The sequence below is a fragment of the Uloborus diversus genome, chromosome 4 (assembly GCF_026930045.1).
Source record: "Uloborus diversus isolate 005 chromosome 4, Udiv.v.3.1, whole genome shotgun sequence".
NCBI lineage: Eukaryota > Metazoa > Arthropoda > Arachnida > Araneae > Uloboridae > Uloborus > Uloborus diversus.
The window spans coordinates 5,967,866-5,983,616 of record NC_072734.1 but is presented as its reverse complement, the minus strand read 5'-3'; the positions used below and the strand labels follow the sequence as shown (position 1 = coordinate 5,983,616).

The 15,751-nt window shown below is 35.2% G+C and overlaps 1 protein-coding gene across 1 annotated transcript in view; it reads left to right on the top strand.

Annotated features, from left to right (window-relative positions):
- The window catches only part of LOC129219778 (forkhead box protein O-like), a 210,970-nt gene extending 200,875 nt beyond the window's left edge, over window positions 1–10,095 (top strand). Inside the window, exons 2-4 of the mRNA XM_054854076.1 lie at window positions 490–953; window positions 4,542–4,887; window positions 9,559–10,095. Coding sequence (XP_054710051.1) covers window positions 490–953; window positions 4,542–4,887; window positions 9,559–10,071 — 1,323 coding nt within the window. The 3' untranslated portion in view covers window positions 10,072–10,095. The remainder of the gene's footprint in view (window positions 1–489; window positions 954–4,541; window positions 4,888–9,558) is intronic.
- The last annotated feature ends 5,656 nt before the right edge of the window (window positions 10,096–15,751 follow it).

Genomic DNA, 15,751 nt, shown 5'->3' with positions numbered 1-15,751 from the left:
TGATTGCGAAAAACATAATTTGAATTCAAGATGACAAAATTCAAATTAATTTTTTTGAGCAATCACGATTGCTTATTGCTTTCATTTGACTGTCCTTGACGTTACGGTTCCTTTTTCAGCTTGGACCAGGGCTGCAGCACCACCGTCCACCGGCGGCGGCGCGGCTGGTCCTGAGCGCTGTCCCCCGGAATCCACTTTTGCTGGGCGGTGGCGTCCATGTCCTACACACGCATGCTCATACACACTCCCCTACGCGCGCACGCCTTTACACACATACACACGCCTACGTGCACACACGTAAGCCTACACACACAACTATACACACGTAACCACCCAGGAGGAGGGAATGCTTGGGGGGGGAGCCATTTCTGGAAACAATTACTCTAATCAGTAGGGTCTTGTCGCAACTCGTGATTGCGAAAAACATAATTTGAATTGAAAGTTTCGGAATTCAAATTAGAGTTAATTTTTTTATTTTTCTGATTTCAGAACTCCATCCGCCACAACTTGTCCTTGCACAACCGCTTCATGCGCGTCCAGAACGAAGGAACGGGGAAAAGCTCCTGGTGGATGATCAACCCGGACGCGAAACCGGGCAAGGCGGCCAGACGCAGGGCGACCTCCATGGAGACCTCCAAATACGAGAAGAAGCGGGGCCGCGTCAAAAAGAAAGTGGAGGCCCTGCGCCAGGGCTGCACCCCCAGCCCCAGCTCTTCGGTGTCCGGCGAGGGGCAGGACCACTTCCCGGACTCACCCGGAACACAGCTCCACTTCCAGCTCAGCCCGGACTTCCGGCCGCGGGCCTCCTCCAACGCCAGCTCCTGTGGGGGAAGGCTCTCCCCCATTCCCGCCGTCGAGGGAGAGTTGCACGACGGGGACATGCCTCCTCTGTCGCCCATCCCCTGGGCGACACACCTGGGGGGCTACGAACCACAGTCCAATTCCTTAGACAGGTGAGAGTGCTTTGATTTTTTTTAAAATTCTTTAATCACCTGAATTTATTCCGAGTAGGGTAACGGCACTAGTAACAGACATGCTTAAGCAGAGGTAGAAGTGGTTAACTTGTAACATACAGGACATTTTCCATGAAAAATGTAGGACAAATGTAGGACATGTTTTATGAATGATTTTGATGTGAAGAAAATAAACAATACATAGTTTATTTTTTCTAATTATTTTTGCACCAATTATTATCAATGATTTCAATGAATCATACTGCATACAGTTTAAAAACCCAAATAAAATGATACTTAGAATGAGTTTCCTGTTCTTGAAAGAATAATGTAATAAGAAAATAAGTTTACTTATATGCAAAAAATATTTTAAAACAAATTTAAACAATCTGAAATCTATTTACATTTAATACAACTATTTACAATCATTGATTATTTATATTTTGGAAAAGCTTTTTGCCTAACATTTTTCTGCGTTTCATCTTTTGCCAAGTACATCAAATCCCCATTCCTCAAAAATTTTTACATTAATCTCTCTCTCTCTCTCTCTCTCTCTCTTTTTTTTTGCATAATTACCTACATTTGAACATTTTAAGTAGATTTTTTTTTTTTTGGTATTAATAATGGCTGAATCTTCACCACATTTTGTTGTTAGTCAAGATTCATTAACAAAGTGCTTTATCAAAAGTTTGGAGAGCTTGTCATAAAATATGGATAACTGAAGCTTTCTCTTAAAACAATTTTTAAATTTGTCAAACATACTCTACACTTACAAGAAAATTTAAACAGACGGGTGCCGGCAGACATCTCAAAATATATATATATATATATATATATATATATATATATATATATATATATATATATATATATATATGTATCTCGTTTTTAAGCAGTCTTGAATTATCTTTTGTCATCTTGTGAGATAAAGTGCAAATCAAGTACCCTAAAGGCTTTTCAATAGTCATTTTCTATATATCTTTATAACAAACCATGGGAATGTAAGAAATATAGGATATATAGGACTACTTCTACCCCTGGCTTAAGACATCGCTCTCAGGTTAACTCAACTTTCTGAGCCTTTTAATGTATTTAGACTTTTTAAACTATTTTTCTTTCATGTAACTACATCTCATCTAACGTTTGGCTGCTTCTGGATCCTCTGAATGAGTTAATTCTATTAATATTTGCTCAATTTCAAAAAACGATCCGACCCCAGTAACAGACACCGATAACTCTGATGATACCCAATAAGAGATAGGATGAGTAATGGACATAGTTACCTTTTTCTCTTCAAAATGTGCAAAAGTTCTTTATTTTCATGTCTAAAACCTTATTAAATTCAAATTGTTACAAATCCTGTAAATAGTAATTATTGTAGTAACGTAACCTGTAAATAGTTTCCCGTAATGAATATACAACCCCTTTTCATATGGCTAAAGTATACGATTCCCCTATTTCCTTTTTGTTCATTGATAAAATTTGATAACGGTCTACTATGTCCCAGAAGCGTGTGGAATATTTGAGAGATTTCTTTTCGGTGTGTATATAAACCGTTGGAATAATGGATAAAAAGGGAGTTTCGATTGAGAATTTGTACTGAGAGTGTGTATTAGCTTTGTTTATAGCGAGGCATTTCGCTGTGTTGTTTTCGTATTTGGAAGTAAATACGTGTGTAAACGTTGAGTTTACGATGTTGCGTGATAATTGCTTAATTGCTGATGAATAATTTAGCAGTTGTTGACGCTCTTTCCTGTACATAGTGTAAATAAAGCTCCTGTGTTTTTATCAAGAACTGTGTCTTCATTTCAAGAAAGTGGAAGTCGCACCGAATCCGTTACAAAATGAACATGAAACACCGGCAGACCTCGCGGTGTCTGTTCATAACCTTCCACCACTGCCTTGTAAATACCAACTGGCCCATAAAATTCCCTCTGATAACACTATGGTTGCACCGTATTCATGGGTCGCAGCAACATCAGTTTTACCCGCCTTAAATTCTCATTATTTAAATCCAAACTAATGAGTGTCTGTTACTAGACCCTTGTCTGTTACTGGTGCCGTTACCCTAGTTTGTTTCCTAACTGTAAAGTTTGCCCCAATTATACGTATGATGATTTTAAAATTTAGTTTTCGTCTAACAAGTCAGATTTTATCTACACTTTATGTGAATGGATATAATGCACTACACTTTCCATGTGACGTGTGAGATATTAAATCAAAAAAAAAAAAAAAAAAAATTAAAAATTTAATTTCTTCCGGAAATCCCGAAACTACTCCAAGATTAGGGTGTATTTATAATTTTAAAGGTTATATCATAGATAACTTTGATGGCATCTTATAATTTAATATTTTATCGTACTTTTTTTTGTCCAGCACCATTTTTACTCTATGGGCGTAGAGTCAACTAGGGTTTTGCACTTTTGAATTCTTGATCTCTATCTAAACAATGTGTTTAGCAAAGCACAAATCATTTTTTTTTTTTTTCGCAATCAGATTTTCACTCTAAGTCACAACGGCCTGCCTTTTTCGTGGAGAAATATCCATGGCTAACAAAAAGATAAAAAGTGACTGGATTGAGAAAAAACAGCAAAATTATGCAGAAATTTATAACACTTAAGACAAAACACAATATTTATGACCAAAAAAAAAAAAAAAAAAACATGAGGTTATAGCGCCTAATCAACTGGTAGGCTAAACAGCTGTTATAAACAAAGATTGAACAGCCTCAAAAATCCGAAAATTAAAAACTCTTAACTTGATTCCATTAATTCGCACCAGGGAGTACATTTGGCTTTACAGTCGGATCCCGCTACAACGCGATCCGACTTACGCGAAATGCCTATAACGCGAGTTTTTCATGAGTAATGATTTTTTTTAGTGCGGACACAAATTACTCTCCTGCAACATGAAATTTTTCGGAAAAGAGCGGCGGAGAGTTAGAATGGGCTTCGTTGACACTAAATATTGGTTTTGTGAATGGACTTTCATCCCTTCAGCATCACTGAAAGTGGAAGTTCACTCACTGTATTAGTCTGAACAACGCTTTGCTTTAGTTTATACAAATAACTGCTCCGATTCTTAACTTTTTTTTTTTTCATTTTACATATGAACGTTGATAAAATACATTCTGATAACATTCTGATCGCGCTGCAAAAACCTTCCTCATTTTTTTTAAATTATAAATATATTTACTATATCTATATTGTTAAGTGCTATAATAATGCTGTAGTGTACATACTGTAAGTACCATACTGCTTTATTTTAAGTATCTCTCCTCCACTAATCATTGATTTTGTGCTAAATTACAGAATTTTATGTCAAATAATAACGCTTTTTCTAAAATACAGAAAAGGTCGGTTCTTTGTAAAAGATACTGCAATATATAGTTAATAAATGGTTTGAAACAATACGAGGGGTGTCTACAACCGTCTGAAACAATGGGGTATGCTTATAAAACATTACTAAACATACCTTGTTACACAACGCGAAATTCCGACTTTCGCGAGGTGTCTTGGAACGCATCCCTCGCGTAAGTCGGGACTCGACTGTACTGTATTCTGACACGTTTTTTCTTTCTTATTGAAGGTTCACCACCGACCACCTCGTCAAGTCCCTGACCGAGTCGATGAAGCTCCGCAACGGGTCTTCGGCGAACGATCCTGCCGAGGGCGGCTTCGGCCGGATGCCGGATTGTGCCGTCCCGAACGGGCGGCCTTCCCCGCAGATGGGCTCGACCGGATCCTATCCGATGGGCGGCGGCGGAGGCGGCGGCGCCTACTACGGAGTCAACGGCGCAGGCCTCGGCCGGGGCGGCGCAGAGTACCGGCCGCCCGCATACCAGCCACCCGCACCACCACAGTCAAGTCAAGATGTTATGGGGGTGTTGGCGAAAAGACATTCCCCACCACAGCAGCAGCAGCAACAACAGCAGGTACGGAAAATGTCAAAAAAAGTCTGACTTCCGATAATTCTTGCTATTGTGGTATAGAGTGCCGATTATCCGGCTCTCATTCTTCCAGCAATATCGAGTTTGTGAATTTTTCTTTTGTAAATACAGTCGAACCTCCATATATCGAACTTCCACATATCGAAATTTTCTATATATCGAAATCCCAGCAAATTTCTATGTTCATTACATAGAAGTTTTTTTTCTATATATCGAAAAAATATCTATGTATCGAAATTTTTTTCGAGACATTCGTAGATTTTTTTTCCCCACTTTTAACTGTTTGTCTCATGAAAACTGATGGTTACGGGAGAAAATTACGTTCACTAAAGGTTGCTACGAAACTCATATGGAATCTGGGATAGAGGGGTGTGTAGATAGGTCCTTGTTTCGTTCTGGAGTTCTTAAATTCCCTCAAGTTTATTTCAAATCTTAGTTTTAACCAGTAGCACTGTAAAATCCGTTTCAAGTTATCCCTTTTCTCTGTTGATGATCATTCCTAGTCTTTTTAGCTTCAGTAAAAATCATTCAAGTTAGGTAGAATGATTTTTTACTTTTCTCTCGATTACATTGTCAAAACGAAAATTCCCCTTATGTTGCGGATCAAGTTGAATTGCCGATGAATGAAGATGTATGAAAAGACAAAAATGTAATTTCTGTTAATTTTTTAATTATTAATTTTCATTTAATCCGATGCTCGTATAAATTAGAAATAGGGTTTCATACACAAAAATTAGCTTCAATTTTAATGTTTTAGGAGATTTTTATGATAAAATACGATACTTTCCATACATCGAAATTTCTATATATCGAATTTTTTTCCGGCAATTTGCTACTTCGATATATAGAGGTCCGACTGTAGTTTTAAATCTTTAAGTTTTAGAAGTGTACAGATCATCGAGAAGGGATAAAAGGCCGCCAGAGTCATTTGTTGTCGTTGAAGCAAGGACTCCAAGTAACGTGATAAGCATTTAAAGTTAGAAGAAATGGGTTTACTTCACTCACTAGCTTTACGTAAAACGTGTGAACCATTCGTCGTAGCTCTACCGTGACTTGGGATCTTTGCTTTATCTTTTCTGAACCGATGTATTGAACTTGCCTCTTTCCGCTAATCCCTGCTCTAGTACATATGCTTCTCATTTACCTGCAGGACTTTGAACCTTGCAGTTAGTAAAATCCTTTAAAAAATTCTAAAAAGCTGAACTTCCGAAGATTCCTCCATGCTATTATAGTCGAGTGCTGTGCAAAAAGGAAAACATTATCGTAATGTGTAAAAGAATAAAGACTTGAGAGGGGGGGGGGGGGAGTCGAAGAAAACACCTAATGGGCCATTCGAAAACATGCCCCGGGCTAAGTTTTTTTTTTTTTTTTTTTTTTTCTTTTCTTCCAGCTAACCAAGGCCTTCAAAAATGGAGAATAATGCATGCTTTAATATAGTATCAAAGCGTAAGAGTTAATCCCATATTTAATTAATAGTTACTTAAATAAAATTTAAAACTTAGCGTACATTTTTTCGAGAATCGCCCTAATGCCTATGCGTTACTTTTCCTAAGCCTCGATAAAGATGAAAGGGAAATTGTTCGTTGAAAAATAGTCTTGAAACTCAATGGGTATTCACTGATTAAAATGTATTTTTTTTTCTGTATAAAAATAGGCATTTCAACAGCAAGAAGCATTCTTAAGGCTACTTGTCTAATTATCCGAAATAGGGCCGGTTTCGGCAAGTTCGGTTAATTGGCCCTTCATATAATCACGGAACGAAGAATTCGAAAAACAAGAATAATCGACTTATGGTCTTGAGTGTAAAACTTAACTAAGGCGAATCAAAGCAAGTAATTTATGGCAATGTTTTCACCTGTTATAGTTTGTAGTAGAAATAACGTTTTACTACAAACTAGGGTCTGGTGGGGTAAAGTGGTCATAAAATCGTAGGTTTTCAACTTAAGTGGATATTAAATAAAATAAATTCTTTAAACACTTAAACTTTTTTTGTTGTTATTTTACATTGCATTATTAAAGAACACAATACATAGAATTTCAGGGGAAAAAATATTGATTTAAGTAGTTTTATAACAGTTTCATTTTCCTATGTATTTATGACCACTTTACCCCATGGGGTGGGGGAAAGTGGTCATAGCATGGGGTAAAGTGGTCATAGTTAAAAATAGATGCAAAACCGTTACAAATAACCGTAATATTTGTATATTTCGGTTATTTTTATAGTTACAAGTATATTCACGAGTATATGCGGGTATACATAAGAATGTATACGTGATTACCTACAGTATACGTGTCTACAAGAGTATATACGCGTATAAACGAACATCATATGCGTGTATGCACTTGTATCTCGAGTATATACATGCATATCTGAGTATATGCGTGTATAGTAGACATATATACGCATATATAGGTATGCATACATATACGGGTATACACGAGTTATTTCGAGGATACATCCAGTGCGTGTTTGTACATGTCTACTCACGCACATACATATGGAAGCAACGAGTATACACGTATGTTTACGTGTAAACACGATTATGTACCAGTATAAACGTATATACGTACATTTACGTGTATATCAGTACATGTATGTATACACGAGTATATCCCCTAATACACATGTATGCTTACAGAGTGAATCCAAGCTCTGGGGCAAAGATAAAAGGGGTGTGAGAAGGGAGGATACGAAGCAAAGAATCATAATGAACTTATGGTCACTGACGCGCTACATGCACACTAAGCCAGAAACTGATGGATGCAAAACAGGTCACAAATTTGTTACACAAAGATGATTTTACTTGACCAGCTGGTGGCGTGATGGTTAGACGCTGGCCTTGTACGTCTGTGGAATCGGGTTCTGAACTGGGGATGCCGGTTGGTGGATTTTCGAGATGCAGAAACTCATCAGCGCCCATGTCGTATGATTACGCGGCATGTAAAAGATCTCTATGGTATTCGTTTTGATTTGAATTTCTTAGGCAAAATCAAATTCCTTTTGCAATTTCGCATCAAAGAGAGCCCAGGTGCCTCCCCCTGGGGGAAACTGGACGTCAAAAAAACTGCGTCATACATCAGCGCCTTAATGGTGACACATGAAAGACTGATACATTGTAGGGGAGCGCACTAGGTCTGGTTATGGCCCAGACGCCTCTTCAGGTAGGACTCTTATACAGCCCCATTGGGGAAAAAAAGATGATTTTAACCAAAATTCTAGTTTTAAGAATTATTTAGAGCAGATGTTAAAGTTACGGCCTGTAGTAGCTCTAATACACGCATCGCAACAAAGGCACAGCGACTGTTGAAAGTTTTTCAAAAGTCTCATTATTGCAACAGAGAGTGCTTTGTGATTGCGACGCATGTATTACAGCAGCCGGCCACAAATTTCATCAATCACTTTAACACTTTCTTAAGACCTAAAATGTTGTGTAAAATTGAATTTGTGTAATAAATTTGTGACCTGTTTTGCATCCTTTAGGTTCTGATTTTGCGTGCATGTAGCGCGTCAGCATTGTGTTTGTGAATATATGTTTCTTATAATTCTTGCTTCTTCTACTCCCCTCTTACATCTTTTAAGAATTTGTCCATGAGTTTAAATTCACCCTATATACATGTATATCATGTGCTTGTGTGTAAGTGTCTGCTCGAGTTTCGAGTACGTACGCGTATATACGTGTCTACCTGAGTATATAAGTGTTCGTATATGTACGAGTATAAGCGGGTATATATGTGTATCGATAGTCGAATGTATATCTTTATAGACAAAAAATGCTTGCAGTTACCCATATACTAGGCGTTTATTGGTGCATTTATGTTAATACGTATATATACGTGCCTACACGAGTATATGAGTATGCATACGCATATACTCGTATATTTAACCCTGTTTACTGTAAAAACAATACATATTAAGTGAAATTAATATTTCATTTATGTCTGCATCATACTTAAAGTTTAAGTGACGTTAACAGGACAATATTCGTTAAGCCTAATATTATGACCACTTTACCCCATCTTACTTAAATTGTTCTAAAAAATTAACCAAAATAGATTCAGCTAACTGCTAATGAGTAAGAGTTCTTGAGACATGTAGGAAGCTTCCTGTGCAGTCAATCTGTTCATAATTCTAACAAACAAAATTTTCCAAGAAAGTTAAAAGAGGTGTTTAGATTTTGAAATTTTTCATATTCACACAAAATATTTTATTTTACCAAATAAAATTTTGCCAGTTGTGAAATTTTGTATTCAAAATGTAGTTTTTAACTGCCCTATCGTAAAATAAAATTTTCACATTCATTCGAACATTTATTTCCAAGCTATAGCCATTTATTAGACGTATGACCACTTTACCCCATTGACCACTTTCCCCCACCAGACCCTATAGCCTATAGCTTCCTTCTGGAGTCAAAGCGGAGTTTTAACTTTAACCCAGAATGCATTACGCGATACAAGTTCGTTTACTAGCCGCTAAGGATGCTAGGTAAAAACCGCTTTCTCTGGTACAATGGGTGGGAAACCTTTTTTTTACATCGAAACGGGGAATTTTTCAATCGTTTTTTTTTTTTTTTTTTTTTTTTGCGGAGCCTTAGCGGGGATGTGCGGAGTAGAAAAGTGTGTTGTGTGAAGGCGGCTAATTGTTTCTTTCTCATCCAGGTCATCGAGACTGTAAACGGACGCTCATACACTCTGACCCGCCTCCAGAACATCAGCCATCCGCACCCGACGCAGCTGGACGGACTACAGTCCTACAGATCACTCTCATACATGGACGGGGTGGAGTCCGTGCCACGAGGACCCCCCGCCCAGCAGCCATCCCTCTACAAGGAGATCAAGGAGGAGCGCCTCTCGCCGCTGATGGCACCACCCACACCATCCTACCACCAGCACATGATGCAGCAGCAGCAGCCCCAACAGCCATCGTCCACGTCGCTGGTCAACACGGCCAACCACGTGGTCGGCCACCTGCTCTACAACTCCCTGCCGCAGGACCTGGACTTTGAGCCCCTGCCCGGCGGCCTGGAGTGCGACGTGGACCAGGTCATCAGACACGAACTGAGCGTCGACGGGAACCTGGACTTCAACTTCGATTCGTCGTCGATGAACGGGTCCTCGGCGAATTCGCAACATCACCAGGCCATCACCTCGACCCGATCGTGGGTGCATTAGTCGTGTTGTGTGTGCTGAGACGTTTCCGAACGCGCGTGTCGGTGTCCCGAAGGAATGTAACCTGTTGTTGTTGGTGTTCTTGGCGGGAGGCTGTGAAATGTTAAAAAGTTTAAAACTGTCGTGTAGTAGTAGAATTCCGAGCTCTGATCTATCCTCCAGAAATGTTGTGCAATAGAATTAATATTTTATAAACGGCAACAAGTAGATAATTATCCATTATTATTCAAGCATAAGCACAGTAGCGTACCTTAGGGGTCTGGCGCCCATGGCAAAGTTAAGACATTGCGCCCCCCCCCCCCCAACTCACAGCATCGTGTCGATGAGAAGTCCCCGGAGGTCTTTGTGACTTCCCCAAAAAACTTTGGGAGTGGGGGAATTTGACTAATTGATATTTATAAATGCATTTTTCTACTCATATGATCAATTTTTTTTTCAACATTTATTTTTTTTTAATCAGTCGAAATGCCGCCATCCTAGCTACTGCGCCCCTGGCGAGAGCCATTCCTGTCAACCCCTTGTTACGCTACTACATAGGCAGAATGTTTCAAAGCAATGTTAATCCATTTAATAAAATCATATAAAAACTCCCCCCTCCCCCTTTTTCCACGAATTTTTTCGAACTCTATGCTTTTTTTTTTAAAGCTTTTTTTTCTTTAGCAAAAAACTGCTGTTAACTGTTCTACCGCAACTCTTATTCAGAAGTTTTATTGAATTAGAATTTTACAAGTGAGAGAGAATCTTCATTTTTCTAGAATTCATGTCAAACTTAAATTTTTGAAAGGGGAGTTTAGTTCTTGCTATTTTAACATTCTTTAAATAAAAGACTTAAAATTAAAACTGATGAATTCTATGGGACGTAAATCTTGTACCGGTTTTTTCTTCTCCCCCTATCGTTTTCGACCCGTCACGTGAACGAAATCGCATCCGATTCGCCAATCTGATATCAAATTCTGTCACGTGACCGAGTCGGAAACGATAGTGATGTTCATCCAAGGCGTTCTAGAATCGAGCTATTTATCTGAAAATGAATTCGATCCTTTTCATTAAATAGCCTCATGTTCCAAGCAAACTTTCTTTCATTTTCTTTTTTGCTATTACTGTAATTTTCTCTGAGGTAGAAAAAAATACATTGATAGGCAAAAAAAGTAAGAAACTTTTTTTCCCCCTCGATCTTATATCTTGCTCTTTAAAATTAAGTAAATTAGAGGTAGATTATTTTTCTGGTAGATTTAAACAGAATTGGAATTCTACTCTACTCATATTTTACTTCTAGGTTTTTAATATAAATGAAAAAATCCACAGAATTAAAGTAATGTTTTTGTTCTCAGTAAAATAAGGGCATACTTTAGACTAAAATATGTATTTCTGCAACTGGCCATTAATTTTCTTCAACACGAAATGCGATATTTTATGTAAAAAAAAACCGCATTCTTTACATTACTGCATATCATTTTTATGAGTTCAAATGAGCTGGCACATCCATTTTGAGAGCTTCTATTGTTGTGATATTTAGTCACTCTGATGTCGATATAGAGAGAGGAGTTTAATCATCTTATAGAGGCCAGTCATCCCAAATCAAAATTTTATCTCAACTTCTTCAGAAGTTTGCAATTTTAGAAATCAAAATGCATTGATAATTGAAGCTAAGTTTTCAATTTCACTGACTTTAACTGTGCAATTGAGTAAATGTTTGTAATATAGTTGTGAAAAAGAGCTTTTTTTAACTATGAAAGATATGTAGAAGCAAATCGTTTATTAAGAGGTATGAAAATTTCATTTCAATTTTAAGGATTTTAAAGGGTAGTGCTAACCTAGGAATATTTTTAAACCTTCATTGAAGTATTGTTTTTTAGCTTTTGATCATTATTATTTTTTCTTTTAATTGAAGTTATAGCTATTTATTTGTAAATTTAGGCGTTGTTGAATTCAAAAAGGCGTGTCGATTTGAACATGTTTTAAGATATATTTCGTGTATCAAATTCAATCTAACTTCATGATTTACTAAAATGATGTGTAAAAAACTTAAATAATAATAAAATCGATAAATTGAGCCATTACTTTTAATTGCTGAAAAGATATGCACAAACTGATATTATGAAATCAATAAATTGAGCCTTTTACTTTAGCTACTTCAAATATAATCTGTAAAACTCCAATTATGAAATCAAAATATTGAATCCTTTGTTTTAGTTACTGAAAAGATATCAAACAAATAAATTCATGAACTTAGTAAATTGAATCAGTTATTTTAGCTGCTGAAAAAAAAGTCTGACTGACTCAAATCATGAAATCAAAATATTGAACCATTTATTTTAGTAACGAAAACGGTATCAAAAACTGAACTCATGAAATCAATAAAATGAATTATTTATTTTAACTACTGAAAAGATAGTCTGAAAGACTCAAATCAATAAATAAAAAAAGTATTAAACCTTTTTTTTACTGAAAAAATGATTTGAAAAACTGAAATTTTGAAATCAAATTATTGATCCATTTATTTTAGTTACTGAAAAACTATCAAAAAACTGTATTCATAGAATCAATAAATTGAATAATTTATTTTATCTACTGAGAAGATAATTTGAAAGACTTAAATCATGAAATCAATAATATAAACTATTTATTTTAGTTACTAAAAAGATAATTTGAAAAGCTCAAATAATGAAATCGAAATATTGAACCATTTGTTTCAGTTACGGAAAAGACATCAAAAAGCTCAAGTCATGAAAGAAATAAATTGAACCATTTATTGTTTAAAATATTTGGTTGTTTCACTACTTTTTAACCCTATGGTAGACTTATAGACGGAATTGAAAACGATTGTCTTACGTAAAAAGAGGAAAAGTTACACGTTGGGTTGTCCAACACAAAATAGAAAGAAATAAGAAAATTCCAAAGGATTTAAATCATTTTAGGTATCGGTGTTTCTTTTGATAAAATGGATTTTGTTCCAGCAATAACTGCAGACGAGACAGAACCACTTAGAAGTGACCAAAGATGCTTAACATTTCACACCTTTTGCACCCAATGGAAGTACGAGAAACGACACTGCCTGGTGCGTTAGTTGCATTCGTAATGTATAAGATATGGTTTTAGCGCAAAATTGTTTTGTTTTTCACCATATTTTCACACATGTTCAGAAATTGGACATTTCAATATATGACTAGCCTCCCCTATGAACATTTTTAGATGGCTAGTGAATTTATGTAAATTACGTGTCAGAGAAAAGACATTTTTTGTGTTCTTGTGGCGTCTCTTCAGTGATGAAATCAAATGTACAAATTATTTTCGTTCGTTATTTTTTTTTTCCGGTTGTTGCTACGCGTTGTTGTGCGTTGTAATTGGCGACGACATAAAGGTTTCAGCTGATGCTTTGATGTTTTGTAAATAAATATAAATATAAAGCAAAATAGATCTATCTATATATATATATATATATATATATATGAAATTAGGAACGACGATATAAAAGCCCTACCCATCAGTAGGAATGTCCATGGGTAAAGGATGGCGCCGTGAGAAAACTTGGAATGGAACTTGTGTACTTATGAAATTTTTCAATTTTTCTTGTTATGTAAAGAAGGATTGAATCAAAACAGTTTATTGTGTAAATATGATTTATATAGCTTAAGAATCAAAATTGTTATTAATTGTTTTATTTTTTAAATGATTTTGAATGAGTACATGAAAACATTTTATATTGCAAAGCTGTCTGCAATCAAACTATATTTAGGCGAAATCCTCTTCAAGTTTTAATTTTTTTAATGATTTTTGGTAATCTTCGTAATCATCCTAATGTTTTGGTACTATGTAGGATTACAACAGCAATCTTATACAGATTTTCAAGAAGTACACATACATATTGCTGCTGCTGTTGTTGGATTGGTTCAAATTCTAGATAATGTTTTACCAACAACCAACGTTTAGACCAAGAAAGAAAGTAGTAATTTTAATGTCACAATTTTTAAAAACTACATGTTTTATATGTTATTTTATCCGTTTTACGATCATGATTTTAGGTAATTTTTAACACACAATGTCCTGATTAGTAGACATTTCGCTTTTGGGACACATTGCTATTTTTCAACAAATTTTATCCGGACAATAAAAATTACAGTAAAAAAATACTTAGGTTTTGATCTCTCCAAAATGAAAGCTATACGGGAAACATTCTCAAAATATTTATCAACATTGATGCAAATGTAAAAGATAAATTACGATCTAGACGAAACATTTGCTAGTTTCGGTGAAGATTTTCTGTATGAATGATTACGTGGTTTTACAAATGATATAATCAACTGCTAATTGTTATTATTTTATAAAAATCTATTTGCATAACATATTACCTTGAAACATTTTTTTTAAACTGAAATCTTTGGTCACATTTGACGGAAATCTATTAAAAACAAAATTATTAATATTTTTATTCAAGCGATTTATTTATTTTTAAAATACTTTTCTTGGTTCAAATGTCAACCCGTGATATGTGCCAAGAAGTACTGCTAACATCTTTACAAGTGGGGAATTTTAAAGTATTTGAATTGCTTACAGCAGTTAATAACCCCGTAAGCTGCTTATAATCGTATTGGAAATATATATGTGAAGTTCAAATAAAATTGTATTCTGAGAATTTATCTCTCGTATAATTCGAGCTTGGGGAGTAAATTTCGTCTTAATAATGTTTGATTGCATAAAAACTTTTGAATGATCGCCATGTTTTGATGCAATATACAAAATCAAGTACACAGCTTCGTTTCAAAAAGAACGAGAAAGATTGGATTGTTTAAGAGTGTGAATTACTTGTGTAAAATTTTACTTCTAAACTCAAGCATATGACTGGATTTAAAGGCTAATTCTGTTAGTACTTATTTTTCTCAGTTCCTTTAATTTTAAGAGTAATTTAAAAAAAATAGTAAAAGTTGTATACATTATCAATCCAGCTAAAGTTTGATTTCAATCTATATAATATGCTTTTGAGACATTTTTAAGCAGCAGTCACAATATAACCACATAGTAATAAATTAAACTTCTTTCAAATCTTTAAATTAACAAATAGGACTGTTTCATTAAAATGTCTATATGTTTAAGGTGAAAAAACAACGTAAATAAAACACAAATATTGGAGAAAAAATGCTTTATTTACGTTTTTTTTCACCTTAATCATATTGTAGCACAAAGCTTATATGATAATTTTTCATTTAAAATGTATATATTTGAAACAAATATAAGATCGCTTAGAAAAGGTCGCTTTATGAAATATTAACGTAGCTGAAGTTTATTGTAAAAATAATATTAAAATAATAATAATAATAATAATAATAAATAAATAAATGAATAAAAAAAATATTTTTCTAAAATTTCAGTTTGATACTCTACTTCCAAAGTCACTTTTGAAAAGCTTCTTGAGCGAAAGTAGCATTTTAATAAATGTTGAGTGTTCGCAAATAATCGATTAAACGAATTTCCAACAGCCATTCTTGCATTTCTCTTAAACGTAAATATTTAATGTTGTTTTAAGAAAAACTATGTGTCGCCTTTAAATGCAGTGTTTGCTTGAAATTAGAAAACCCTTTTGCCATTAAAGTGTGCGTTTTTACAGCCAGAAAAAGTTAGATAAGTCATTCATTTTCGGAAAGGTGAAATTATTCAAATGTTTCGGGTTCAAAAGCTTGAAATTTGC